This window comes from Aulonocara sp. 'chitande type north' Nkhata Bay, linkage group LG23 (assembly GCF_057382095.1).
Source record: "Aulonocara sp. 'chitande type north' Nkhata Bay isolate Kocher_YH1m ecotype deep benthic linkage group LG23, A_spYH_male_GT1.1, whole genome shotgun sequence".
Lineage (NCBI taxonomy): Eukaryota > Metazoa > Chordata > Actinopteri > Cichliformes > Cichlidae > Aulonocara > Aulonocara sp. 'chitande type north' Nkhata Bay.
In genome coordinates this window covers 11,159,087-11,185,744 of record NC_141365.1, presented here as the reverse complement: position 1 = coordinate 11,185,744, position 26,658 = coordinate 11,159,087, and the positions used below count along the sequence as shown (strand labels likewise).

The 26,658-nt window shown below is 39.6% G+C and overlaps 1 protein-coding gene across 3 annotated transcripts; it reads left to right on the top strand.

The window, feature by feature from the left end:
• Nucleotides 1–943: 943 nt before the first annotated feature.
• Nucleotides 944–25,364, top strand: LOC147301268 (sex comb on midleg-like protein 2). Of its 3 annotated transcripts, none has more exons than XM_086281890.1 (15): nt 944–1,081; nt 4,725–4,837; nt 5,329–5,358; nt 5,841–5,911; nt 6,892–7,126; nt 8,151–8,239; nt 8,330–8,573; nt 15,491–15,756; nt 17,183–17,276; nt 17,362–17,565; nt 17,650–17,811; nt 19,737–19,865; nt 22,278–22,499; nt 23,338–23,501; nt 24,207–25,364. In XM_086281890.1, exons 2-15 carry the CDS (start codon nt 4,816–4,818, stop codon nt 24,330–24,332), a joined length of 2,058 nt encoding a protein of 685 aa, XP_086138016.1. In that variant the 5' UTR covers nt 944–1,081; nt 4,725–4,815; the 3' UTR covers nt 24,333–25,364. The 3 variants fall into 3 exon arrangements, with proteins under 3 accessions (XP_086138016.1, XP_086138014.1, XP_086138015.1); XM_086281888.1 differs by having other exon boundaries at nt 22,275–22,499; XM_086281889.1 differs by having other exon boundaries at nt 1,079–1,210; nt 22,275–22,499.
• Nucleotides 25,365–26,658: the final 1,294 nt, after the last annotated feature.

Below are 26,658 nucleotides of genomic sequence, written 5' to 3'. Positions count from 1 at the left end.
TACGTGTGTAATATACATGTAATAACAGAAAATTCAATGAATTTGGGAATGATGAGGAATGATGTTGAAAACACTTCAGGCTGTTTTGTCGCCAGCTTTGTAACCGGATCTCTCATCTAATTAGAAAATTAATATGAAAAGAAATAAAACCCTTTGATGGGGTTAGCTGTTTTTAAGAAAGTCTTGGATGTGGCTTAGATGAAGTCTATCAGAATATACTTCTTTACACTTAAATTAAGGATTTTTTTTTCTTTTTTTAAAGATGAAGAAAAAAAATATCTTGACACTCCTGATCTGAAGTTAATGAGGAAAATTTTTTTAAAAAAAATGTGTGGGCGGGGGAAAAACAGTGAAGACGGGACAGTGACCGTAAGTCATACGCTATTTTTCTGTGATGACGCATTACTACCCACTTTAAGTGAGAACAAACCACAACCACTTTACAGTTTCACTAACATAAACAGTTTTTATTTAGGACAGGGCTTTAGTTCTGCTCCAAATGTACTTACTGCTTTTCATGATATTATATTATATTATATTATATTATATTATATTATATTATATTATATTATATTATATTATAATACGAATTTAGCATTTTGCATTAATTATTTTTCTTTTTACTATTTTCTGTTCTGTAGTTTTGGCCTTACGTATTTAAAGACCAGACCACTTATCTTACATTGTTTATTCGAGGCGTTTTCTTACATGTTTACAGTTTTTCAGTTTTGAAGCACAGCTGGGGGACACAGGAGAAAGACCCTGTAAAGAGGAAGGAACGCTGAAGTGGATCACTCATACAAGTTTTTTGAAGCTGAAACTACAGCCAATGCAGTCCGGATTCTTATTGGACAAATTATTTGAGTCTTTTCCTGATTGGCTACTACTGTGAGCAGCAAGCGAATTCATTGGCCATTGAACTACTCCTCCTGCAGTCAGTCCCCGTGTCGTAGCTGTACTCTCCTTTCAGCACAATCTTTGGCATATATTACGTACGCGTAAGGATACACTACATTCGTGAAAAAATGGCAGCTGACGAATAGAAAAAAAGTGGATCTTCAGTCGAAAAAAGAAGGCACTTGTAAGTTAATACTTCAGAATGAATGAGTTGGAGTTTGGGGAAATTATCCGTGGAAGCTTCTCAATCCTGCCTACGTGCGATTCTCTCCGATACTGTGGAAGAAACTGTTCTCAGAGGGTTAACGCTAAGGTTAGCCAACCTAGTTATTAGCCAGCAGCGGTAGCTAACATACAAGCAGTTCCAGTTGTCAACATTGGGCCTAGACTATTACCTGAAACCGTTAATGTTACACAACAGAGAGCAGAGATGCATCATATATCATATATACATCATATATGGAACACTTTAAAACTCGGCGTTATGATAAATTAATTAAATTATACCTTCCTGCCTCGACATGTAGCCTCGCTAGCTGTTACAATCCAAGTTAACATTAAAAGGCTGGTGGGTGAGGCGACATAACCAGCTGATTTGAGAGTAAAAATTAGAAAATGTAGTTCTGGCTGTAGGTAATTATGAGGTTATAAATGTAGGTGTTGTGAATAATAACCTCTTGGGTCGATGTAACGTTAATTTAGCTCATAGGCGGGGCGTTATTAGCGTCATTATAATAGGCAATTCAGCGTGGCTAATATTACCTCAATGACTGAGACCGTGTTTCTACTGTAAATTTGAGGGGAGGGCACGCAGCTTTTATTTGCTGACCTAGAACAGCTGTTGTGCTTTCTTTATACCAAACTCACTAACTTACGGGACTCCTGGTGGTGGAGTTAGTTACATTCTACAGATGTTTTGGGAATGAAACTGAGGGAATGTACACAAAGTTGCAGACTGTGTCGTATGGGCTGTCCCACCACAGGCCCGGTTGTAGCTGAACCTCATGAAAAAAACCCACCTTGTACGAGGCTTCCTGTCTCCGTGGGAGTGACCCATTACTGGAAAACCACAATACTGTACGCGAAAGAGGTTCTGATGGTTTTTTACTTTACGAAAAAAGGTTGATTTCCGTTTTGCTAACCACAGTATCCTTTGCCTATCTTCATACTTTTACTATGTGGGCTATTTTTAGGGACATCTCCACTATTCCTTTAAAACTATAAGCTCATGCCTGACCTCCTCAGAATCAACTGGTTTTTTAGCATATTAAATGCTAAATGTCAGTTGAGCTGATTAGTAACTTAAGGTCTGCTGATTTGAGTCCCTATTCAGATGCTGGCATCTCCTCTCTCTCTGAGATGACTGTAGATGTAAACAATTGTAAATGATCTCACATAAAAAGGAGCATAATGAACTAAACGCTAATATTTAGAAGTTTAATTTGTTCCAACCCATAAGCAGCAGCTGCTGTGATTATTTCAGCAGACTGAGGAACAGCTGGAATTAACATCTGCACATTAGTTCTCTAAAAGAATAACACAGGGATGGTTAATATAGACAGAGACAGACTCTCGAAACCTCAGAACAAAAGCTGTTCAACCTTTTATTGTGTCAGTTCACAAATACTGTTACAGTCAGTGCCCACTAGGGCTGCCACAAACGATTATTTTGATAGTCGACTAGTCACCGATTATTTTTGCGATTAGTCGACTAATCAGATCATCATCCATTGGACATACAGCTTATTGCACCAGCAGCATCTGCTCTTATATAACTATCATTATCTTACAGCTTTAAGTGTTTAAGGTATGTGCTAACTAAAAATAAAGACAAGATGATAGTTTATTAAATTTTAATGAAATCTGCAGATTGTTGTGGTTTAATAAACTCCTTGCTATCTAAAATATAACAGGACACCGGAGTAAATTCTTGAGCATCTCACACTTCTGATAATCAGCTGTCTGCTTGACGTTTATTCAGCTGTGTAAAAACTTTAATCTCAGCCAAACCGATTTACTCAGGAACAAATAAAATACTAAAAAAGCCAAACAATAACATTTTGAAGTTATCTAAGTGACTTATATATATATTTAACCTGAGTAGCGAAAGACGGCGGTCGGTTTGAAAACGATTTGCCGGGAGTCCGGTGTTCTCACGGCTCTAGTTAGCCTAGCCTAGCCTCCGGCTAGCTATCGAGCTAGTGGGTAACAGACGTCTCTGAAAACGTCGGAGCACTTTTGAAAATATGTGGTGTCTTGATAAACTGAGCAGATATTTGAGGTTTACACAGCTACATTCTCGCCTAAAAATATGTTAAACATTTATTTTGTGACCCAGAAAGAATAATAAGAGTAAAACCAACTAGCTGCCACCATTGTTGGAAACTGAGCTGGGCCGCGCTATGAATTCTGGGACACAGCTTCTTCTTCTTCGGGGTTTAACGGCAGTTGGCATCCTTGTACATGCAGTGCTGCCATCTTCTGTTTCAGTCTGTTATTACACTCTTAAATCCTGCTACTTATTCCTGCGTCTTTCAGGATCTTACAAAGCTTCAAACGACACGTCGACTATTAAATCAGTCGTCGACGATTTTGATAGTCGACGTAATCGTGACTAGTCGACTAATCGTGGCAGCCCTAGTGCCCACAGAGTAGCTGCAGTAAAAAAAAGGTCAAGATAATTAAAGTTAATATGCACTGAAAGAAAAGGTCTCACCCTCCAGTCTGTCTCAGCCTTAAAGGTGCACAGGGATATTATTAATAACTGCTCAGTACTAAAATACATATTGTACTTAACAGGTAACATTCCCTTTCAGTTCCCTACAGCCAGTTGGAAATTATGCAAATTAGGGGAAATCTCTGATGGATCAAGCAGAAGTAACAACCATTTGTCAATATGCTAATCATGTAAGAGAGTGAGAGGGAACATCACGGCACCAAAAAAGGCTGCTGCAACAAACCTGAGGTGCACAGAAATTTAGATTGGATGGTAGAGATTTAAGAAGGCATTAGGTGAAATACGTGCCATGTGGGCTCTACCTGTTGCATTGCCCTGATTTCATGGCTGAATACCTTCACTCACTCCAACACGGATCTGTCACTTCATGTTGATAATGGTGGCGTTACCGCTTCGAGGATCAGGAGGATTCATGTTTGTTTTTTTTGTTTTCTTTCATTCTGCTGTAACGGATGTACCGATCAAGATTTTCATTTTCTGATATCACTACCATAGATGTTGATATCTGCTGATACCAAATATCTGTCTGTGATCAATAAATAACCTGGTACTCCGACACTGAGGAAGACTGGGACCATTCCCAAACAGTAAAAACCTGACCCCCAAACCTGACCGTTCTTCCATGCTGTGTTAGCTTCTTCTCGATGAAGTTAACACAAAACAAAGATGTCATATTTGCCAGATATTCAGTCCAGATACTAGTTTGGTGCATCGTTTTTTTTCTCTATTCGTTTTTTTTAGAGGTCTGCAGGCAGTCGTCTGCATTTCTTAAATACCCATAATACTTCACTCTCTGTAGCCAAATACCTGCGCAAATAGATGTAGGAGTATAATAAGTCAGGCTTTAGTTGTCCATCCCAGTTTCTCATTTGCTAAATTGCACATCTTTTATTCCTCTCTTTGAGTCTTATGCTATGTAACATTTGAAGTGGGAAGCTGGAATTCCTAAATTCACAATTGGAATTTTCAGCTCGAACACTCCCTCGAGTTGGATGTTCTGCTTTGGACAAATTGCCTTGTTGTTATTTCAATATTTTTAAGGCGTTTCTGTCTTGTTTCTGTCCCAAATGATCCATTTTTGTGTTTTCAGGACAAACTTTCAGAGAATACGGAAACAAGTCGGTTGATCATCTGGCACCTTGTTCATCACCATAAAAGTGCCACATTGGTCATCTGTCACCATGGGGAAAACGCCGCTAAAAGGCAAGGACCTTTCATTTGTTTGAGGAAGCTGGTACTTGTGCTTATACAAAATGGAAAAAAATGGGGGGTTTTTCATAATGTAAAAAAAAAAAACTGGTAGTAGTTTCCCTCAGATGTTTGTAAATGTTTGTTACACAGATTGTAGGGTATGTGGCGCCCACCCAAACAAGTTTTGGCTTGAGCCAAAAAGGAAAACCACCCATATTGTGACTAAATTCATATTCTAACCAGTTCTATTAATCGGGGCTTCACTTATCCTAGAAAAATGAACTTTTTTTGTTTATAAAATGGCTATAATTAACAGAGGGTGCCTATACTCTATTACATTCCATAATTATGAATATGTTCTGTGTTCAGACTGTAATTTAAAGCTTGTAATATAAGTTAAATTTATAAGGACAATGTATTGTAATGCCTACATTGCCTGAAGTAAGATATAGGGGTTTAAAATGTTTCTAAATTTCTTTTGTTGTTGTCTTTGTAATTTTTAGATCAGAAAGAAGCCAAAAAAGAGAAATCAGGTATGACCCCTTCAAGTTTTTTTTTTAAATTGTGAAAGGATTCACTTCATTCTCATGTTTAACTCTCAGACATGATGAAGTTGATGAAACACAAGATGCACTCTAATAGGTATTTATGTAATCAGAGCAGGATTATAGTTGTTTTATGTAACTTCCTCATGAGCTTTTAATGACAAGCCATTGCAACAGAGAGAGGTTTGTTTGTATCACATACTGCTAAACATCCACAAGAGATGTTCTTCATTTCTTGTCATTATTGAGATTTTGTTCTCAGTGTTTTAAGAAATGAGAAGCTCAGTTGTGTGGCTTGTATAGATGGACTAAAATCATGGTATAATGTCACATTTCACACACTGATAAACAGTTTTATTTCAAGCTTTTGCACACGGATATTCATTTCTGTAATATTTAATAATTGATATATTTAATAGATGAAATACACTTTCACTTTCTCACATCGCTTTCTCGTTGTTTCTCTTTAGATGCTTTTAGCTGGGAAGAATATCTCAAGGAAACATCATCGATACCAGCACCAGCAACCTGTTTTCGTCAGGTATGTCCTCCTGAGTTTATAAATGCTACCAAAGTCATGGTCATGTGACTGGTTTGGTTTGTGTGTTAGCAGGATTACTGACAAATGTATTTATTTGAAATAACAAAAACTGTGATCATTCTGGAGTTGTTCTCAAGAAAACATTCCAGAGTAACCTGGACCTGCAGTTTTCAGCCTTGGAGGAAGTGAGCCCCAGCTAGTCTAGTGAAACATTTGCTGAGGTCCATTTGCATGAATATAGACCCAGTGTCTTAGAGGAAAATGTAAATGTAAGGGATATCGCCTCGTTGAGTGACACTGGAATCGGGAAATAAGATGAAGTTTATAAATGGCTTTGGCCGATGTTAATCAGCTGGGTCACATCAATGGTGCACTGACTAAATGTTTCAACGGTCTGATGAAGGGCTGAAAGACTGTTTTCATGTATGAACTCTGGACCGGTACGCGGCTGTCTGAGTGTGAGTGCAGCAGTCCCAGTTACATGCTGCTTAGACCTGCCAATCAGATCAATTGTTTCAGACAGGACAAACAGAGGGCCTGCACCAAGTGTAAGATAGGCTAGTGTAAGATAAATAAGGATTATTTTGAATTGTAAATCATTCAGAGCTACTTTAGTAGAATCTAAGAATCTAAGCAAATACAGGTCTAGACAAGCCCTCGATTGTGATTGTTTGTGTGGGTTTTGCACCCTTTTTATGTGGTTTTAACAAGGAAGTGTACTGTGAATCACAGCAGAGCTAGTAACAAAGCTGTGGGATCACCACTGAGTGAGGTTTCAGTGCTGATGTATTTGGATTCAGGCAGTTAGGGACAGTGATTCAGTAAATTCTCTTCATTTGGATACTTGTTTTTTATGCTCCCAACACCTCATACTGGGTGTACTGGGACAGCTTTTGTTAGACTGTATAGAGAGTTCAAAAACATGTTTGTTTGCTGTGATTACAGCAACCACACTCGTGACATTTTTCTGTTATCTTCAGGTTAGAGTCCCACCTACCAATGACTTCAAGGTGGGAATGAAGCTTGAAGCTCACGACCCACGCAACTCCACCTCAGTTTGCATTGCCACAGTGATGGGTATTACTGGGGTCCGTCTGCGCCTCCGTCTGGACGGCAGTGATAACAGCAATGACTTCTGGAGACTAGTCGACTCCTCTGATATCCAGCCTATCGGCACCTGTGAGAAGAATGGAGATATGCTGCAGCCGCCGCTGGGTAAGGATTGGAAAGAAGCACATACAAGGTTTTGATTTTATCTTTAGTAACAATACACACAACATGAGCTGCAAATTATTCAATAAGGAAGACTTAACTCCCATGTCATCATTATTTTGACTTTGTTACAACCTGAAGTCAAGACAATGTCAGACATGTGAAGAATTATGTTTGGAATATTTTTAAAATAGAAATACATGGTGACAGGATTGCTTTCATCATATTGTACATCTTTATTTAGCTCATATTGGGCCTCTGTGCAGACCCCCAGTTTATCTTTTGTCTGAAACAAGCTGTTTTAGTGCGTATTCTGTTTAGCTACCCATCACAAACAGAAGATTTTTTAGCAACAGAGCTGTGTGCCTAAATTGACTATTTTAGGAATATCCTGTCTCATTTACATCATCAGTATTAAAGAGTAGAAAAAACTGATGCTGAGCATTTAGAGTCGCCTGAAACCTAATAAACAAACTTCCCACAACGAGGGCCTTACGTCACAGTATTTTTAAAAAAGTCTATTTTAATAAACACTCGATACATAATCTATCTGTAGATCAAAGATACAAGTTAACATGATTCAAATGCGTGATTTAAAATGCAGACAAACTCTTTTGTTGCTGTGTTTAAAAGCCTGTCAGCCCACAAGCTGCTGACTCGACTGATGGCAACAAAGTGGAGAACAAGAGTTGCTTGATTCAATTTCGCTTTTAGACAGTAGAAAATGAGCGAGCTCGGAGAAAAGTGGGTGAAATCTTCGGACTTTCTGGTATGTTCTGGAAATATGTTATTTGTTCCAGCTATCATTGAAGTGCTTCCGTTGACTGTTCGGGGAAAATATTTAGGGGTTGCAGAAAGGTCTAAACATTTGTATGGATGGATGGATTGTGTGGAATTTTGATGTGAACATACCATAATGCTGCCTAACAAGCAGCACTGACTAAATAACAAGGTCTACTAATAACAGTAACTTCTGTCTTCTGCATTAGTTCAACTTGGTTTTAAGCCTAAATTCCTGTCATTTCAGGATTTCGGATGAATGCCTCCTCTTGGCCCATGTTTCTGCTGAGAACCTTAAATGGAGCAGAGATGGCACCAGTAACAGCCTTTAAAAAGGTTTGTATTACCTCTGTAAACCTTTTAAAAAAGTATAAAGTATTTAAAAGCTGCTGCAATGACGAATGAGGACGTTGCCTTTATTTCCAGGAACCACCAAGACCCCCTCAGAATAGCTTTAAGCCAGGCATGAAGCTGGAGGCGGTGGACAAGAAGAACCCGTACCTCATCTGCCCCGCCACAATTGGAGAAGTGAAGGGCGATGAGGTCTTCATCATGTTTGACGGTTGGCGGGGCGCCTTTGACTACTGGTGCAAGTACGACTCCCGAGACATCTTCCCGGTAGGCTGGTGCTCCCTCACTAAGCACAGCCTTCAGCCACCCGGCAACAGTGGTAAGTCTTCGACTGTAGGGGGCAGCAGACATCCGCGCATTCCTCACTGCTGTAAATAATGCGGTTTGAGGCAGATGCTATTGTTTGTAATCAATCTTTCATTCATGCTCATTTAGTTGCAGCACACTCCTCCTCTCCCCCACACACCAGCCCGGAAATTACACCCACAGTTAGATAAATATAAACGCAATTAACATTAATCATGTTGTCTTGTTGCTTAGTCTGACAGAGGAAAATATACACAGGGTAATTTTTAACAGGTGCTGAGCACACAGTAGAAAAGGCTTGAGGTTTGCCTCTGTATGTGTGATTACATTACATATAAATGCACATATTTTAGAAGAATAACAGATTTGGATATGTGCATGAATATAGATTTTAATATGGATTTCAGTGAGTGATATTATGGCTCTTAGAAGTTATATAAAGGTCTTTTACACTTCTTCCACCTCTCTCTGAGAGATGAGAGGAAAGAAAAAATATAAACCACCAAGTGACACCAAGTGACAGGGACCAACCAATCAGAGGACACAGTCACAGGTGTACTGCTTAAAAAGCACAGCTGCAAACATTCCCATTTTATTACTGGAAAATGTAATCTTCCAGTAACCCTCCATTTTACCATTTCTGTCTGGAAAATTGGATAATTTGTATTTCCCTCAAACTGGAATACATCCACCCATAGGTTTCATGTCTTCATGTGAAGTTCCTTAAGTTTACTTTTTCAGTCTATATTAGAGCAGGGCGATATGGCCAAAAATATTTATCACGATATATATTTGAAAATTTGCGATAACGATATAACCGACGATATAATTGATGCGAGACAAAATACAACTCCACAACATTACTAGCGCAAAAAGACAACCTTCCATTTATTTTCACTTAAACAAGAAGCTGGTTTTTATGTACATTAAAGCTTTATAAAAATGTAACAGTGCAAATGCAAATTCCTTGCTGAAAGTTTAACCAAAAGGCATTTCCAGTAGAAATGGGCTGACATATCCTGAGCATAACCATGTATAATATCCACTGAAGTTAAAAAGAGGTGCTTTGCAACATTAAACTGCAGTGTGCAGTATGTATTTTTCGGACCATAAGGTGCACGGGATTATAAGGCACATTAAGCGAAACAAAGCAGTCAGATAAATCAAACTTTATTAAACTCATTCTTCTTGCTTCCACCACTTCTGTACCATTGATTCATTAATGTTGAATTCTCTGGCAGCTGCTCTATTCCCATGTTGTTGCAGTATATTAATGACTAACCTCGTATTGTGGATGGATTATCTCAGTTGTTCTCCTGACTGAAGTTTGGTCCGTTTACAACATCCTGCCATGCGATTGCATTTGTCTCTAACCATGAAGAACCTTCACATTAACTTTTATAAGTGGAAAAGTGTTAGTGTTCGTCCTCCAGCTTCACTGTTTATGTTATGCTAACATAGCTGTGTCGCTAGCGATCACGTAGCACATCATTATATACCAGCTAGCCCAACTTCAGTAACCCTACAAACGTCACTGCTGTTTAGTTTCCTGTCTTCATTTATGTTGGAAGTGATAGCAGAACTGTACGTTTGATTTTTTTCAGAAATCTCTCAGTCAGAACATGCTATATCATGCTTAGGTAACTAGCGAAACTAGCGAGCTAACTTCCGCTAGCTTCCTGCTAACGTCTAACTCCGTTAAATGTAATAACTTTAGTTTTCATGGATGCCTGGAAGTTAAACTTCATAGTTACACCTGGTAAAGCAGCAATGCTGATCGTTTTATTAAAGATGAAAGAATTTAGACAGTTTTTAACTCTAAGTGATGCTGCAGTGTTGTTTGACCTGAAGATACGGAGTTTAGGACCCAGATTACTCCCAGATTTAAGAGCATCTTAGTCCGACAAATATGACAATAACAACGGCCGCTTGCATGTTCTGCAAAAAAATGTGCTTTGTCGTGTATCTGACGGACAAACACCAAACCAGTTCCACATCACGGAAGTTGCACCATTTTTACAAACCACTTCTGGTTCATCTGTTTCACTCAACAATCGGCCATGTGCGTATGAAAACAAAGGCACTGCGCATGCGCGTTTTACTCCCATTCTATCGCGATATTTCATTTTCCTATCGTTGCCTAACATTATACCGGTATTACCGTGAACGGTATAATATGGCCCAGCCCTAGTCTATATATACAATCTTCACAATGCATACTGTATCAAACTGTCTCCATACGTGGCAACCTTACACTCAATTCAAGAAGAATGTCTGCAGCTGATCGCTGCACTGGCAGAAGAGCTGGATATTGAATGAACTTGCTATCTTTCTTAACTGTTGCCTCACCACAGCACAGTAAAAATAAAACTATGAAACATGTACAAATTGTTCAGAATGTGCTGCTTGCCGGATATATGTGAGATGAGCTTCCCAGATCAATGACTCATAAGTGAAGAAGCAGCTACTTTTGGCTGCTTGCTTATTCATAAGGCATTGCTCCACATGTTTGATTTGGTGACCTTCCTAATGCAATCCCAATCCTACTTTCTTCCAGGATTGAACCAGGGATCTTTTGCTTGTTAGGCAAATGCTTAACCCACTACACTCCCAAGCAGATTTTCCATCAAACTAGCTGAGCTAGACAAGCAGTTCTCACTGTGCTGTCCCCATAAACACTATAAAAGATGGATGTGAGCCACTGTGATCTCACCTGTTAATTAGTGCAGTCCCGTCATTAAACATAGAGATGAGCGTTTTCATCATTGCCATCTTGGTTTTTTGAAATGTGACAAGAAAAAAACTACATGCCGATTGGCTAATGATTTGTCAGACAAGATTAACTATTTTGCTTTTCTAACTGTTAAAATAACTGTAATTTTACAAAATGAACCTAATGTTTTATTCAATGTGAAACAAAATAAATGAGCCCATGAACTCATCAGGAAAGTGTTTACAGAGCTCAGGGCTGATGATTTCTCTGTAGACTTCCACAGAACTCACCCACTCAGTCACCGCGCCTTGACCCAAAAACTACCTAACTAATGCTCAGATTTGGCGAGTGTGAAGAAAGGGTTTTATTTAACCCAAGAAAATAAAAAAATATATCAGAAGTACACAAGAATATGAAATAGGTATAGACCTAAAAATGTACAAAACAAGAACGTAAATAAACAAACTATAAAGTAGCAGAGCAAACCATTCTAAACAAAAAGGGGTTAAACTATAGGAACACTCACTAAATTTCATGCAAAAAAAGTCCATTGGCCCCATGCTGTTGCAGAGGATGGTTTGGTCCTCTTATTAACAGCTCCACCCTCAACAAGGGAGCAGCAGATTGGTAACTGAAAAGAAAAAGTAAAGGGAATTAATGCAACAAATAATCAAACTGTAAGTGTGGCAACTATATGTGGCAGTAATGCTGAAAGGCTCAAACCTCAAAGCGGTATACTTGATTTATATGTTGGTTGAGGAGAGTGGATGAATATTACCATTTTACCGTTGTTATTTCAGTTGTGTGGTTGTGATTATGGCCATCTTAGGCTGGGTTGGTGGTTTTGGTGGTTATTCAGTTGTGTTGTTAAACAAAGGCGGTGGGTATTTCTTCACTAAACTCTCGGAAGGCTTTATAAATGAATCCATATGGCATTAAAGTGGAAAGTCAGAGTTTAGCTAGAGTACAAGCAGATAAAGCACAGAAATGTCCTTCTTTTTTTGTGGGTGGGTGTGTGTGGGTGGTGGGGGTGTATTGTGTGTGTCATAGGCGAATGTTATGAAATCACCCAGAATTAATGGGATGCTGTGAAGTTGTAGCTAACCATAGCACCAACAGCTTTTGTTTGTGGATTTTTTGGGTGGATTTTGATAGGTGTAAGATATGGTAAATGGCCTGCATTTGTATAGTGCTTTACTCAGTCCCTAAGGACCCCAAAGCGCTTTACACTACATTCAGTCATTCACCCATTCACACACACATTCACACATATCTTCACACTTCTTCAACCACCACAGTCCTTAACCGTCCTATCAGCATGCAGTGATAGTTAATGGATAAAACTGGCTTCAGTGTAAGAACAGTTAAAATGCTTTGAAATTGAGACTGTATTTACAAAAACTAAACTGACTTTTTGTCTACAAGCTGTTTTAAATAATTATTTTAATTTTTAAAGAACCATTGAACAATCTGCATGCTCCCATTTATTACGGAGCTTCTGGCCAATGCCTAAAACCTGCACTTTCTCCAATGGCCAGCAGGCTGTAACTCCTCTGGCTGTAGAAAGTGGTCAATCTGTGACTGCAGGGAACTTTCCTGATAACTTTCTGGTGTCAGCTGCTGGTTTTAGCTCATATTAAATAAAACATGAAACATGAAGGTCGTTTTGTAAATTGTGGCAAATATTTAAGTTAGAAAGGAGGATTATCTGGGATGATTTGCCCGTCAACAAGTCCTCAGTTTCCCTCATTCCTGACTTCAACATGCAGAGCTGGTGACAGGAAATGCTCCACAGCCATTGTTTTTACAGTTGGATTAATAAGAAGTAGACCGGTAGTCCTGCACTGCCTCTGATTGTGAGTTTGTTGCTTCACACACAACATGCTCAATCTGGATCGATTTCCTTTCTACGGCGCTGCTATATCATCTTAATGTCTACTTTTTGACGTGGTCCTCTTTGTAGACTGCAGCTAAGTTCAGAAATGAGAACTTAGCCGCAGGCTCGGGGCTTCTGACGCTTCTGAGAGCGTCAGAAGCCCCGAGCCAACAGTCGTAGGAGACGAGCGGTGTATTGTGTGTGAAGCTGCAGATCAGTATGGAGGCCTGTTACGTTTGTGTGCGTGTCTGTTAGGGTGGCTGGGATGAAACGGACAGAATTACAAGTGGGAAGGGAGGAAAGCAGCAGCAGGAAAGAGGAGGAGGAATGGGATTTATATTCTTCACTACGTACCTGTTTACATGGAAGAATATATGTTTACATAAAAGCTGCTCAGTGTAGTCTCTACTGCACCAGCACTCCTTATATAGTGGATAAGATTATTAACCACAGAACAGATGAAAGACTTAAAGCCCTCTTTAGTTTTCTGTGTCATACATGAGCCCCGAGACTACTTTAAAAGCTGGAAAAAGTCTTTCCCTACCACTATTTGGTCTGTGTAGAACCTTGAAAAGCATTTTTATCACTTGTTTCTCTGCACGTTGCTATTGTTAGGTATTCTTTAGCACACACACACAAACACAAGTATTTACTTGTTGGATACATGGGCTGTTGCTTTGTGTGGATATGTGGTAGTTTTTTTTGTTTTGTTTTGTTTTTTCCAGTATGTTGAGAGTTTAGAAGAAGGGAAACAGAAATCACTGCACATATAAACACCCACCAAAACCTGTGAACTGGTCATTCTGGCTTTGTAGCTTATTAGCTGTTGTGTCTGTGCTGTTGGTTAGAGAAACACAAAAACTGCAAAGATTACAGCATTTCATGAAACTTTCACTTGGTGAAATTTTTTGTATGGATCCAAAAACACTTTGTTTAAAACTGGCTTCTGTTCGAATGATACACAATATTATTTTGATTTGGGGCGCTCCCTGTGTCATTTTCAGTAACATTATGCTATCCTATCCTAGGCTGGCACCCAGAATATATATTTTTTTAAATTTATTTATTTTTTAAATTAAAAAAAAAAATTCAGCATGAGTTCCTATTTATTAGGGCTGCCACAAACGATTATTTTGATAGTCGACTAGTCACCGATTATTTTGGCGATTAGTCGACTAATCAGATCATCATCCATTGGACGTAAAACTACAGCTTATTGCACCAGCAGCATCTGCTCTTATATAACTATCATTAGCTTACAGCTTTAAGTGTTTAAGGTCTGTGCTAACTAAAAATAAAGACAGGATGATAGTTTATTAAATTTTAATGAAATTTGCAGTTTGTTTCGGTGAAGTTTAATAAACTCCTTGCTATCTAAACTATAACAGCATCTCACACTTCTGATAATCAGCTGTGTAAAAACTATAACTTTAATCTCAGCCAAACTGATTTACTCAGGAACAAATAAAATACTAAAAAAAAAAAAAAAAAAAAGGCAAAACAATAACATTTTTAAGTTATCTAAGTGACTTATATATCACGTTTAACCTGAGGAGCGAAAGACAGCAGTGGGTTTGAAAACTATTTGCCGGGAGTCCGGTGCTCTCACGGCTCTAGTTAGCCTAGCCCCCGGCTAGCTATCGAGCTAGTGGGTAACAGACGTCTCCGAAAACGTCGGAGCACTTTTGAAAATATGTGGTGTCTTGATAAACTGAGCAGATATTTGAGGTTTACACAGCTACATTCTCGCCTGAAAATATGTTAAACGTTTATTTTGTGACCCAGAAAGAATAATAAGAGTAATATTAAAACTAACTAGCTGCCGCCATTGTTGGAAACTGAGCTGGGCCGCGCTATGAATTCTGGGACACAGCTTCTTCTTCTTCGGGGTTTAACGGCAGCTGGCATCCTTGTACATGCAGTGCTGCCATCTTCTGTTTCAGTCCGTTATTACACTCTTAAATCCTGCTACTTATTTCTGCGTCTTTTGGATCTTACAAAGCTTCAAACGACGCGTCGACTATTAAATCAGTCGTCGACGATTTTGATAGTCGACGTAATCGTGACTAGTCGACTAATCATGGCAGCCCTACTATTTATTTGACTGGGAGCCAGTTCAGGGTCCAGAGGGTACTGGAGGCAGCAGTAAGGTATTTTTGTAGTGTTTGAGCGCTGACCCGAGGGACCTGAGGGACACCCTTTGACAACCCTGTCCATATGCATGACCTGCATGTCATCTGTTTTGCTTTCGTTTTGTTTTTTTAATATCCTATTTTTACATTTTTATGCACGTTTTATTCCAAGGACATATTTTCATTGACTCCATTTGTTTTTCTTGCAGTTACTCTGCCGAAGCACCTGCAGATTCTTCCCTCGTCGCCCTCTAAACCGAGTCGGCGATCCATGCAGTCCCCCTACAGACTCCCCAATCCTCTGCCCCCTTTGCCGGTCAGGAAGGGGGTCAGAGGCCGTCGGCCCAAAAGCGAGACCATCGCTCTCCTCAAAGCGGTGGCCGAGGCAGCCGCGGCCCAAAATGGGTCTGTACCTGAAAACACACAGCTGGTACCCCGAGTTCACAAGAAGAGAGGACCCAAACCGGGAAGCAAGGTGAGGCCCAGCTTTGACTGTTTAATCTGTTATCAGCCACACATTTTTATTAAATTTTCCCTTTTACAGCACACCCAAATACAAAAGCCTATAAGAGAACAATTAGTGGGCAAAAACTCATGTATGACAATTCAATTTGAAAGGTATCATCTTCTAGTTTAGGAAAACATGCTTGATTAGCACAAAATTAATACACAAGCTACGTCAGTTCAACTATCACTAAATCCTTTTTGTTTTTGGGCTTTGTCATTATCATTATATCTGAATCATACTAACTAAAACATGCTTCATGCCAGAACTATGGACAATGATCCGAAATGTTCAAATTGTTGCTTTTTTCACTTTTCTGACCCTGAAGATTCTAAAACCGTTTATCACAGTCCAAAACATCTTCTGATTGAGGGACTTACCAGCGTTATATGCTCGACTGAAATCCAGTCAATGTATCCATGTTGGAATGAGAAAGCGATTGTCCACAATCATCAATGAACGCCAATAATGGCTTCATTTTCACAGGCACAAAATAGATGCAACAACTGGGAAAACTGCCGTACAACCGCAGCAGTCCTGAAATGAAAACGACACTGAAAATGTGGCAAAAATTCCTTTTTTTTTCTAGGCAACAAGCTCAAGAAAACAGTACTACCCAACAACAGTATCGGGGAGTTTTGTTTCCTATTTTCCAAACAATGTGGTTAAACAGCAAGCAGTTGATGTTGTAGGGCATTATTTACATCTTTGAATAATTTCATGAAAAACCCCAATGTTCTTTTAAACTGCGTGTCCTGACAAAGTTACACATCAAAATTGCTTCAGTTTTTCCAGGTCTGTGTGCTGAGCTGGTAACTGTGGTGATTGTGATTTCTGTAAAATGGACCAAATGCAACTGCAGTTGTGATTGGCTCCTTGGACTATGATTGTTTGCAGATTACATTTTGATTTGTAATGAGAGCCTGGAAAGGTGGAAGTATGCTTCCATAAAAAGAAAACAAAGCTCTTCAGAATCTGCCTGTAATGTGTCCACACTGTGAAACCTTTAAACACTGAGCATTGCTTTAACCAAGCTTAAAGCTTACAGCAGCATGTCATCACTTTAATGTTTTATTGTGTAATGCATCAGGTGCACCCCCTTTTCACTCACAGTGGTGCACTTTTCTACCCAGTTTATTTCAGTGAGAGCAGGATTTTCAAACGTGGCTCTGAAAGATGTAAACACTGCAAAGAAGGGCATGTATCTAAGACATTTAACCATTTTTGTCAGACTTACAGCCATAATGCAGACACTACCCTCATAACTTTTTTTTTTTTTAATTCTTTAATCAAGGTTATAATTACTGCCCTAGCACACATATACACCCAGAACTAAGAATTAGCTTTACTTTAACATTCCTTATTGTTAAATTGTTTATAAACATCTGTTTTTCAGAGAAAGCCCAAAATGATCCAAGGCTCCACACAGCTGCCGAGCATCCAGGTGCCACAGGAAAGTCCTGCCAACCTAAACTCAGTGGTTTCGACAGGTAAACGCTAACGGCTCTACTGGTGCACAGAATGAAAGCTCTCATTTGAATGTCTGATTAGTTCAGTGTGTCTGCGTTGTTTCAGTGTGTGTGTACGTTAATAAGCACGGAAACTGCGGACCCCACCTGGACAGGAAGCAGATGCAGCATCTACCTGACCACTTTGGACCAGGTCCAGTGAACTCTGTGCTCCAGCAGGTCGTCCAGTCATGTATAGACTGTGCATACCAGCCTAAAGTCCTGCTCAGCGCTCTGCAGAATGACTCGGGCGGAGGGGAGGTCGTCAAAGGTATAAAGTTGTTCTGTTATTGTCACCTTAGGCAGCCGTGCATGATGATTGATAGAATACTAAAACATGTTCTCATCACCACAGTGAGAACAGATGGTGGAGTCCGTGTGGTCAGGCTACCGTCAGCTTCCAGTGCTTCCTTTGTACTGCGCTTCCTGGAGACCATGTGTCGTCATCTGCAGTGCGACAACCTGTTCAGCAGCCAGCCGTTCAGCCACTACTCGGCTTACGAGAGGAAGAAATCAGGTAAAGCCTGCAACTTTTTATTTTTAATAGCACTGTTTACAAATTGCTTTTACAGAATACTTTGACAAACCAGCAAAACAAGGATGGTAAATTCAAATAAAAAGAGACACAAGGGCAAACAAATCCAGTTTAAAATGAAAAATTTAGAACAGAGGAAAAATATAAAGACAAAACTCCATCAGCTATAACAGAAAATATACCCAAGGAAATTTTCAGAAGTGAAACTTTCAAGGACATTACAAAATGATATGAAGTGATGGAGGATGATAAGAAGAAGATGTTACATAAAAGGAAGTTTAGTAAAAGAAGGGATGTCAGTGGGCCACATCCCCCTCAGGCAGGTTGTTCAACAATCAAGGGCTTCTAATGCAAAAGGTTGATCATCTTCGTATTTAATCCTGGACTTTGGAAGCAGCAGGAAGACCTAACCTGATGATCTAATGCTACGAACGGGCAACAATATGGGGTCAACGTTTCTGCTGTCTAGAGAAAGGTAGAGAAGCCAGGATCAGGGTGATGGAATACTAAGAAGAAGAAGGTGTACTTTATTGGTCCCCGTGGGGAAAATCCCTCTCTGCATTTAACCCATTCACTTAGTGAAGCAGTGGGCAGCCATTGGGCGCCCGGGGAGCAGTGTGTGGGGACGGTACCTTGCTCAGGGGTACCTCAGGGTAGCTGTTCAGGGGAATCGAACCCCCGACCTTCCGATCATGGGGCCGCCACTCTACCTACTGAGCTATCCCTGCCCTGCCTTACTACTAAAACCAGTAAGAAACCAGACTGCTGCATTTTAAACCAGCAGTAACGCAAGAGTAACGTCTCATTTGCACCACAAAGAAAAATGTTGCAATAATCTGGAAGAAGAAACTCCACACATCCATTAAAAAAAGCGAGAGTTCTGTGTGATTATCTTTAAACTTTCTCAGATATAAAATGAAATGTGGAATTTTGAATTCGCCATTGTTGAAAAAAGTGGAACGTGACGGACAAACTCTTAGCACATCTAAATGAAGGTGGTGTAAGTTTCTGTTCCTGTCACAGAAAGGTGAGACCATCTCAAAGAATCCTACAGCCACAGATGTAGTGCTCTGGGATTTATTTCACCTGTGTAAAGAACATGAAATATAGATTCTGTCCTGTGTGGTCCTGTAGTTTTTGCACATACAGTAGTTGAGGTCTAAGATTAAGTGGTATGCTGTGAGGAATGTCCATGTATACAGTCGTATATCACAACTTTGGACTCATTTCCACTGCTAAAAAATCCTCCTTAACCCTGTTTAGTTTGTGCAGCTGCTGGATGGTGGGAATAATGAGAGCATGACACATCAAAGCTGCTGACTGACTGCAGTGAGATTAAAAAATTGGGGGAAAATCCTGATTGCTTTCTTGTGTGGCTCAAACCACAACGATCTACCAGTGCAGAGGACCTACCACCTAACGATTGACTAACAGTCAGTAGTAACCGGTTGTGTGGTTTCAGCTGGAGTGGGGATGCCAACAGCCGTTAGTTCGAGTGCGTCATCTGTTGGGAGGAGCTGGCTAACACTAACATGGTTCCAAGAAAGCTAAAGAGGCTCTTGGAACCCAAAGATCCCTCCTGAGAGAAATTTGGCCCTCTTCAAAAGATGGATCTCAAACAGATGGACTAAGAGTGTTTGTTAGGATTGTGTGAAAGAATCTGATCAGGCAATGAAGCATGTAGGCTAGTGGAGTGACGACACTCTTGGAATAAAAATGGCAGGTGTCTTGTTAGATCCAGATTGTGCAACTAGGCTGTAGATAAAATCTGACAGCGCAATCAAACTGAGAACTAAAGACATCTCAGAAGCCACACAGTCATCTTTTTACTGATATTTGAGCTTGTGTGGTGGTGTAATTTATACACAAACCACTGGTGTGAGTTAAAGTGAGTTTCTGTGTTTCAGTGAAAGAAGAGGTGATGGACGCGCCATCACTGGCAAGAGGGAGTAAACGAAGTCTCTCTGGAGTCTCTCCACCGTATGCAGCGCCGCTGTCTCCTAAACATTTACGTGCTGAAGCTCATCCTTCAGAAGGTACAGCTTTCCTTACGGATCTTATCCCGAAGAGCGGGATTATGTAATCTGTTACGTTTGTCTGTTTGTTAGCAGTCTACTGTTCAGTTTTCATGATATTAGATTTGTGTGATGGTGGGCAACGCCTCAAGCTGATTTCATTTTCAAGTTCACACCTAAATCAGTTTTTTCATTAAAATGCCCTTTGACACCAGAGTGACGTCATAACCAGCTGACATCAGGATGTAATGTAGTTATTTTTGAAAATGGCAGCCAATTAAAATTATTCAGAAACCTTAATTTGTGGAAAAACGCAACCTTGTATAAAATATTTTTTTATGTTTTTTGTAATCGGTAAGCACACATTTTTGACTCTGTATGCTTATTCTTGGTCTCTGCTAGGCTAGCTTTGCGTGATTCTGGTCCTGTCAAACAGAGCTGGTTGAGCTCACTTAGCTGTCCCAGTGTTCCCAGACTGGGAAGTCTTCAGTGCACAAACAATTAGAAATCATCCCAGTAAAGTGACGTTACTGAATCACTGTCCTCACTGCCTGAATCTGAATACATCAGCACTGTAGCTTCACTCTATTGTGACCCATAGCTCTGCTGTTGTTAGCTCTGTTACTGCTGCACAGTACACTTCCTCATTAAAAGCAGATAAAGAGTGCAAAGCCCAGGAAAACAGTTATAATCTCAGTGTTTAATTAGAGCCTGCTAAGATATTAATGTGGTTAGGAGTGCCTGTTTGGGCTTGTTTCAGCTTACGGGAGGGGGCTATTATCCTCATTTCCACTTCTTTATTTTTATTCTTGAACCCAGCTAGAATACTTTGCTGTCAGTGGGCCCATTTCACAAACACTTGTTAATTGATCGTTACTCAGTCACCGTTAAAGAGAAAAATATGATAAAGAGAAAATTCAAATGGTTTTGGAAAGAAGAGAAGACGAGCTTTACAGAAATAGTGTATTGTGGTAGTGCATAGCACTCGCAAGCTACTACTGTCTGAACGCAATCAGAAAAATCAGCTCCACCTCGATCTTACCCAGTGTTGCCAACTCCTCAGTAAGGAAAATCGCTATTGGCTGTCCTAAAAGTCGCTAGAAATCGCTAAATTATGTCATCGCCTAATTTGCATAATTGGTCATGCTAATGTAATTGTAACCTATGTTGTAGGAGAGAGAAATAACATCGTGGAAAAGACATAAAGTGAGTAAAAAAAACGTCCTAAATGCATTTCGAAAGATTTTAGAACTATAAATAAAATTTCTTTTACCAATTATTGCTTTTTTTTTTTTTTTTTTTTTTTTGTAATGTCACAATTCCAATCCTCCTCCTTTATCCGGGCTTGGACCAAGAAAAAAGTGACCCGAAATAGGCACTCTAGTGGAGTTACTGTGTGTGTTTGTGTGTTTATAAGTAGTTTTAAACCTTGTGATCCACAAAACATCATAACAGTAAAAGAAGAACTGACTCCATTACAGTCAGTGCGAGAGCTGCGGCTTTGCTCATGCGCGATTCATTTGCCGCTTGGACGCATAGGTGTGAACATCTCCTGCCCTGATAGCAGCTGGGGGAGGACTATCCTCCGCCCGTAAGCGCTTTGGCACGGGCGAGGTTCCCACCGCAGCACCGCTGCTTGTTGAGAGTAAGAGCGATACGCACTTTCACGTCAAAAAGCCGTCATAAATAAGTCTCCAATAACACCAGAGAAAGTCGCCAGATTTGTCGCTAGTCTCTTTTTAGAAAAGAAGTCACTAAGGGGGTCTGAAAACTCGCTAAATATAGCGACAAAGTCACTAAGTTGGCAACACTGATCTTACCATCTGTGCTTCACATTACTTTAACTCGGCCATTTTGGGCTAGAAAGAAAATTCCATTAATTCCTGAAAAATTAGTTTTACAACCAAAATGACAAAATGGGTACAGGCAGCCGGTGATATGTGGGTGATAAAGGATTGAGGCAAACTTTCCTCTGATTGGCTGCCCCTCAACGGTCAAGGCTAACCCCCCTGATTAGGTTTTTGCTACGATTTGTGCGTTGAACTTTGAAGATTGTTTATTTGTCACGTGCATAGTTATACAAGTACAACACGCAATGAAATGTGACCTGCGGAGCGGTCAGGAAGGCGTCTGGACGTGTCTGCGGCATCTTAAAACGTGTAGAGAAACAAAATTAAGCAAGCAGTGCGCGCAATGACTGTGCAGCCAGATCTGTGCGCCTAAGATGACCATATAAAAGAGATCCACTGTATGACCTCATACTGAGCCAAAAGTAGAAAAAACTGTGGACGTTTAGACGTCTCTGAACCCTGAGCTTTTGACTCACAGGGATTACTTTTACAGACGCTGATCTGCAAATTCACAATTCTGTGTGTGTTCTTTCTGTCTAAAATGACATTTTAAAGTTGTGCATGTTGTTTCTCTTTCCAGCAGAGACTCTGCCCCATGAAGAGAACGGCTTAATAAAGGAGCAGCGCTACATGGACTCCGCCTCCAACTCCATGACCCCGCGACCCCAGACTATGCGGAGTTTCTCGGAGTACCACTCCCAGGCCAGCAGCCTCTACCATCACAGCAGCAGCAGCACACCGATGCGCCGCCTTTCATCTAACCCTGCAGAAATGAGCTCCACACAACCCCTCAGAAGAGTCGAAGGTAGAGAGAGAGCTTGTGTGTGTCAGATACACCTGTGTTTTCAAAAGACTTTTAAATAACACAATATAAAAGGTGCTCTGCTGCAAATCTACATAAATCATAAATGAATCATGTACTTATAAAGTTGTAATCAGCTGTTCTCCAATGGTTCAGACATGAACTTCACCATAGTGGCGAGCAGTGCGTGATGGGTAGTCCCCACTGATGAAGTTAAAGTCAGATCCTAAGTGATCCATGTGTTAATGAAGTTACTATACCAAATGAGTAAATAGGGGAAACTATCACAGACAAAACAGGCATGAAAATAAAACATGCTTTTTTTTGTTTCTCTCACTTTGACCTCCAAATAGTTTGTTTTGGGGTTTTTTTTGTTGTTGTTGTTGTTTTGTTTTTTTTCACATTAGCAGACTGTGAGCTGTTGTACGAGGTTGAAGCTCCAGCTGTGCATGACCCCAGCATGTTTTGGCCAACATAATAAACACAACAACTTGTTACCAACGGTTCATCAACTAGGAGGCTCAGAGGATTTGATTCTTATTATGGTCATTTGTGCATCACTAGCAATACCACATAAAAGGTTTTTCTTTTGATGAATGGAGCCTGATCAGCGGTTTGTGGATAGCTTATTTAATATTTGTGAGTTACAAATAAACAACAGTAGCTACAGATTAAAACTGCCGCTGTCTTGGATCGTTGTGTCAGTGGGGCAGCTCCAGCTTTCTGAGATGGAAATCAGACATGAGAGTTCCAGATGAACGTAACCTGCCAGTCACTCTGTAATTTGCTACTGGAGTTTGAACATGAGAAGAAATTAATTCCATTTCAATGTTTTGTGCAGCTGCCAGCTCCACCACAGGTCCCGAGGCTCTGGCGTCTGAGAGGGAGAGTCTGCAGTTCCCCAGCAAAAACCCCTCCTCCTGGTCCATCGAAGAGGTGATGCAGTTCGTCAGGGACGCCGACCCCACAGCTTTGGCACCTCATGCTGAGCTCTTCAGAAAACATGTAAGTTAATGAAAAATTTATCCGATTTTCATTGTTTGTATTCATTTTTACTCTGGAGCTCGTTTGTGGAGAACCATCTTGAAAGGAAGTCTGTAATTTCATTGCTTTTTCTCCTTCTTCTCCAGTTTCATTCAATCGCACATCTTCAACTACCCACAGATGGCGGCAATAAGCCCGTTTTCTATCGTCTGTGATCTAAATCTGAAAGGAAACTTTGCAAACACTCTATTTAAGGCAGCTCAGGCTAAGATGATAAAGATGGCCTTAATTTAACAAGATCTAGAATAAGCCTCGAGGTTTCCATCGTTTTACCTGTGAAAAGATGGTCATGGTTATGTTCAGTTATGAACCTCATTTTACTCCAGCTGTTACAACAATCTGATAAAGTGAAAGGTTTGGGCACACTCTCCTATTCATTTATTAAAACCTTTGACAGATATTGTGTCTGATTGTGAAGGCAGTGTCACCTGGGTCTTTATCTAACACACTGTGCACCCAGCAGACTTTCTGGGTTGGAGGCAGAGCAGCGAGATGCACTTTCAGCATAAAAACCCCACAACTGGGGCCTAACTCACTGCTGAAGACCCCCAAAATATTTGTTTTCAATTGGAATTATATATATTTTTTTAAATTACTGCATGGTTATTTAAGCTAATGACAGTGTTTCTGTTTTTCTAATACAAGTCCCGGTGTCTGTTTCCACAGGAGATTGATGGCAAAGCTCTGATGCTCCTGCGGAGCGACATGATCATGAAGTATATGGGTCTGAAACTGGGGCCCGCACTGAAGCTCTGCCATCACATAGAGAGGCTGAAACAAGGCAAACTGTAACTACGAGATCCCGGCAGAACCCACGAGCAATAAGCCCCGAGAGAGCCGGCGTTTGCATACTGACTCATGGGGCACACAGGGGTTACATGTTACTCCAGACTCCACCTGGAGGGAGCGGATGGATGTTACAACGTCATCCCGACTTTGCGAGTGGAGAAAGTGTGCCGTGCATTGCTGACACATTACCTCATCCCCTCATCAGTGAACAAAAAGCTGTTTGGCTCTCATAGACATGCTGACTCTGAAATCCCAAAGGAAAATAATCCCCGTAGTGTTTACATTGCACATGTGCGCACATTTTCTTTCTTTCTTTTTTTTTTTTTTTTAAATGGAGGAGAAATCTTTTGATCCTGGTTTTGGATCCCCCAAAGATGGTGAATGTTTCTTCTTATATCAATTGTTATTGTTAAATCGATAAGGAAGGGTTGGTATACCGAGAAAAAGATCCATCAGATATTCCTCCACAGGGTTTGAATGCTATTTTTATTTTATTTTTTATCATGTATAGCGGTTTATCTGCCTGCCTGAAGAATATGAACCCATTCCACTTCTTTCACACGAGCTTTCTTTGCCTTGAACTTTGTCGGCGTCAAGGCGATTATGTTATATTCTGATGTTTCCCATGAGTGTCTGGCAGAATCAGCTCCTGCTGCAAGGCATTCTCGGTGGTCTCCAAACCGTCTGCATCCCAAGCACACGCCAGTTGAGGGTTTATCAATTTCAACGGATGGGAATGTTTAGGAAGTGCAAATCGGACATTTCTAAGGGCTTTCTTTGTTAAGTTTGACTTAATATTTTTATCAGTCGTGTCATTTAAGCTCATCGGTCCGACCTCAGTGTTGTCACTTTCGACCATTACAATCACTGTTAGCAATGAAAACAGATGTGTACAGTTTTATGGGTTTAACCATGAATATCAGCGACAGAATGTACATTTTGTAGAAACGTAATATTTTAAGGAAATAAGTTAGAAATGTGAAGATAAAGGGGGATGGGGGTTCTTCTTTTTAATAGTTAACGCAGTGCTTTTAGTTCAAATACTCCCAGTACTAAACTCTGCCTTGCTTTACCTACAATATTTCTCAGGTTTATGTGATCTTTGTTAGTACAAGATTTTGTAGCATACTGTTTATAATATACTTCCTGTTACCCTCTTCCCTTACTTAAAGACTTGTGCCATATAAATAGTCAACACATGATCCAAGTGCTGTTGATTTCTTTCCCTTCTTGCATCTTCTTTAAACTACTTGAAAAAAGTGTTGCAAAACATCACTTGTCCATTACAAGTCATCACACCAGATAAACAATGTGTTTATGATGTTGTGTATTTTCTCTTCTTTTCTATAAACCTGTCAAAAACAAAAAGATGTGTTGTTACTGACTTTTTCATCTGATTAACCAGGATCACATATAAAAGCTCGCTGTCAGTTTTGCTGATTTAGGAAAATGTTTTAAAAATTCAGGAAAGTGAGAATTTCTGTGTATTTAAAACAAAAATGTTATAGTTCGGTAATTTTATTGATAAACTCCTCAAACTTTGATTTGATAAGTATCTGAGGCTGAGACCACAGGACTGTAAAACATGATTATTGGGCTTCATTTCTGTACTGAACAGTCATTTTAAGATTAGCTAGTAAATAACAATTACTTAATGTTGTTCATGAGACTAAAGTCATCTTACTTTGGTAATGTAAATATAATATGGCCAATATTAAAGTTATTATTTCAATCATTAATTATTACAGCAGCGAATAAACTGTTTCAAATACTGAGCTTCAGTAAAGATTCAAGCTGCATTTATTTATATTTCCTGTCACCTTAAATCTTCACTCAAAGACAGGTTTCTTTGACACTGTATATATAAATGTATTATATATAAGACATATTGTTCTTTTAATATGTTGCCATTACTAAATTTCTCTCAGTGCTTACTTTAAATATCCATGAAATCATCACATTCTCTGTAAGATTAAACAAGTAAAAAATATAACCTAAAGGCATTGCTAACAACTTCAATTCTTAACACTAAAAGTTGAAAGAGAAAACAAAATACTTTGAAGCACAACCAAATCTTAACACACATATATTTAAACTTTGTTCATAATTTTGAAATCTAAATGTTTTGCTAGCAGCTTTATTAGTTAAATGTATAAATCAACACTTGGAAGTAATTAAAATACTATTTTTAATTATTTAATTCTTTAAACTGACACTGATCAAGGTTTGAAGTATCTAGTTCAAATTATGAATAAATACTTCAAACATATAAGCTAAAACTACTGCTAGTTGTAAAAACTATTAGCTAACAGTATGAAAGTCTGAAAAA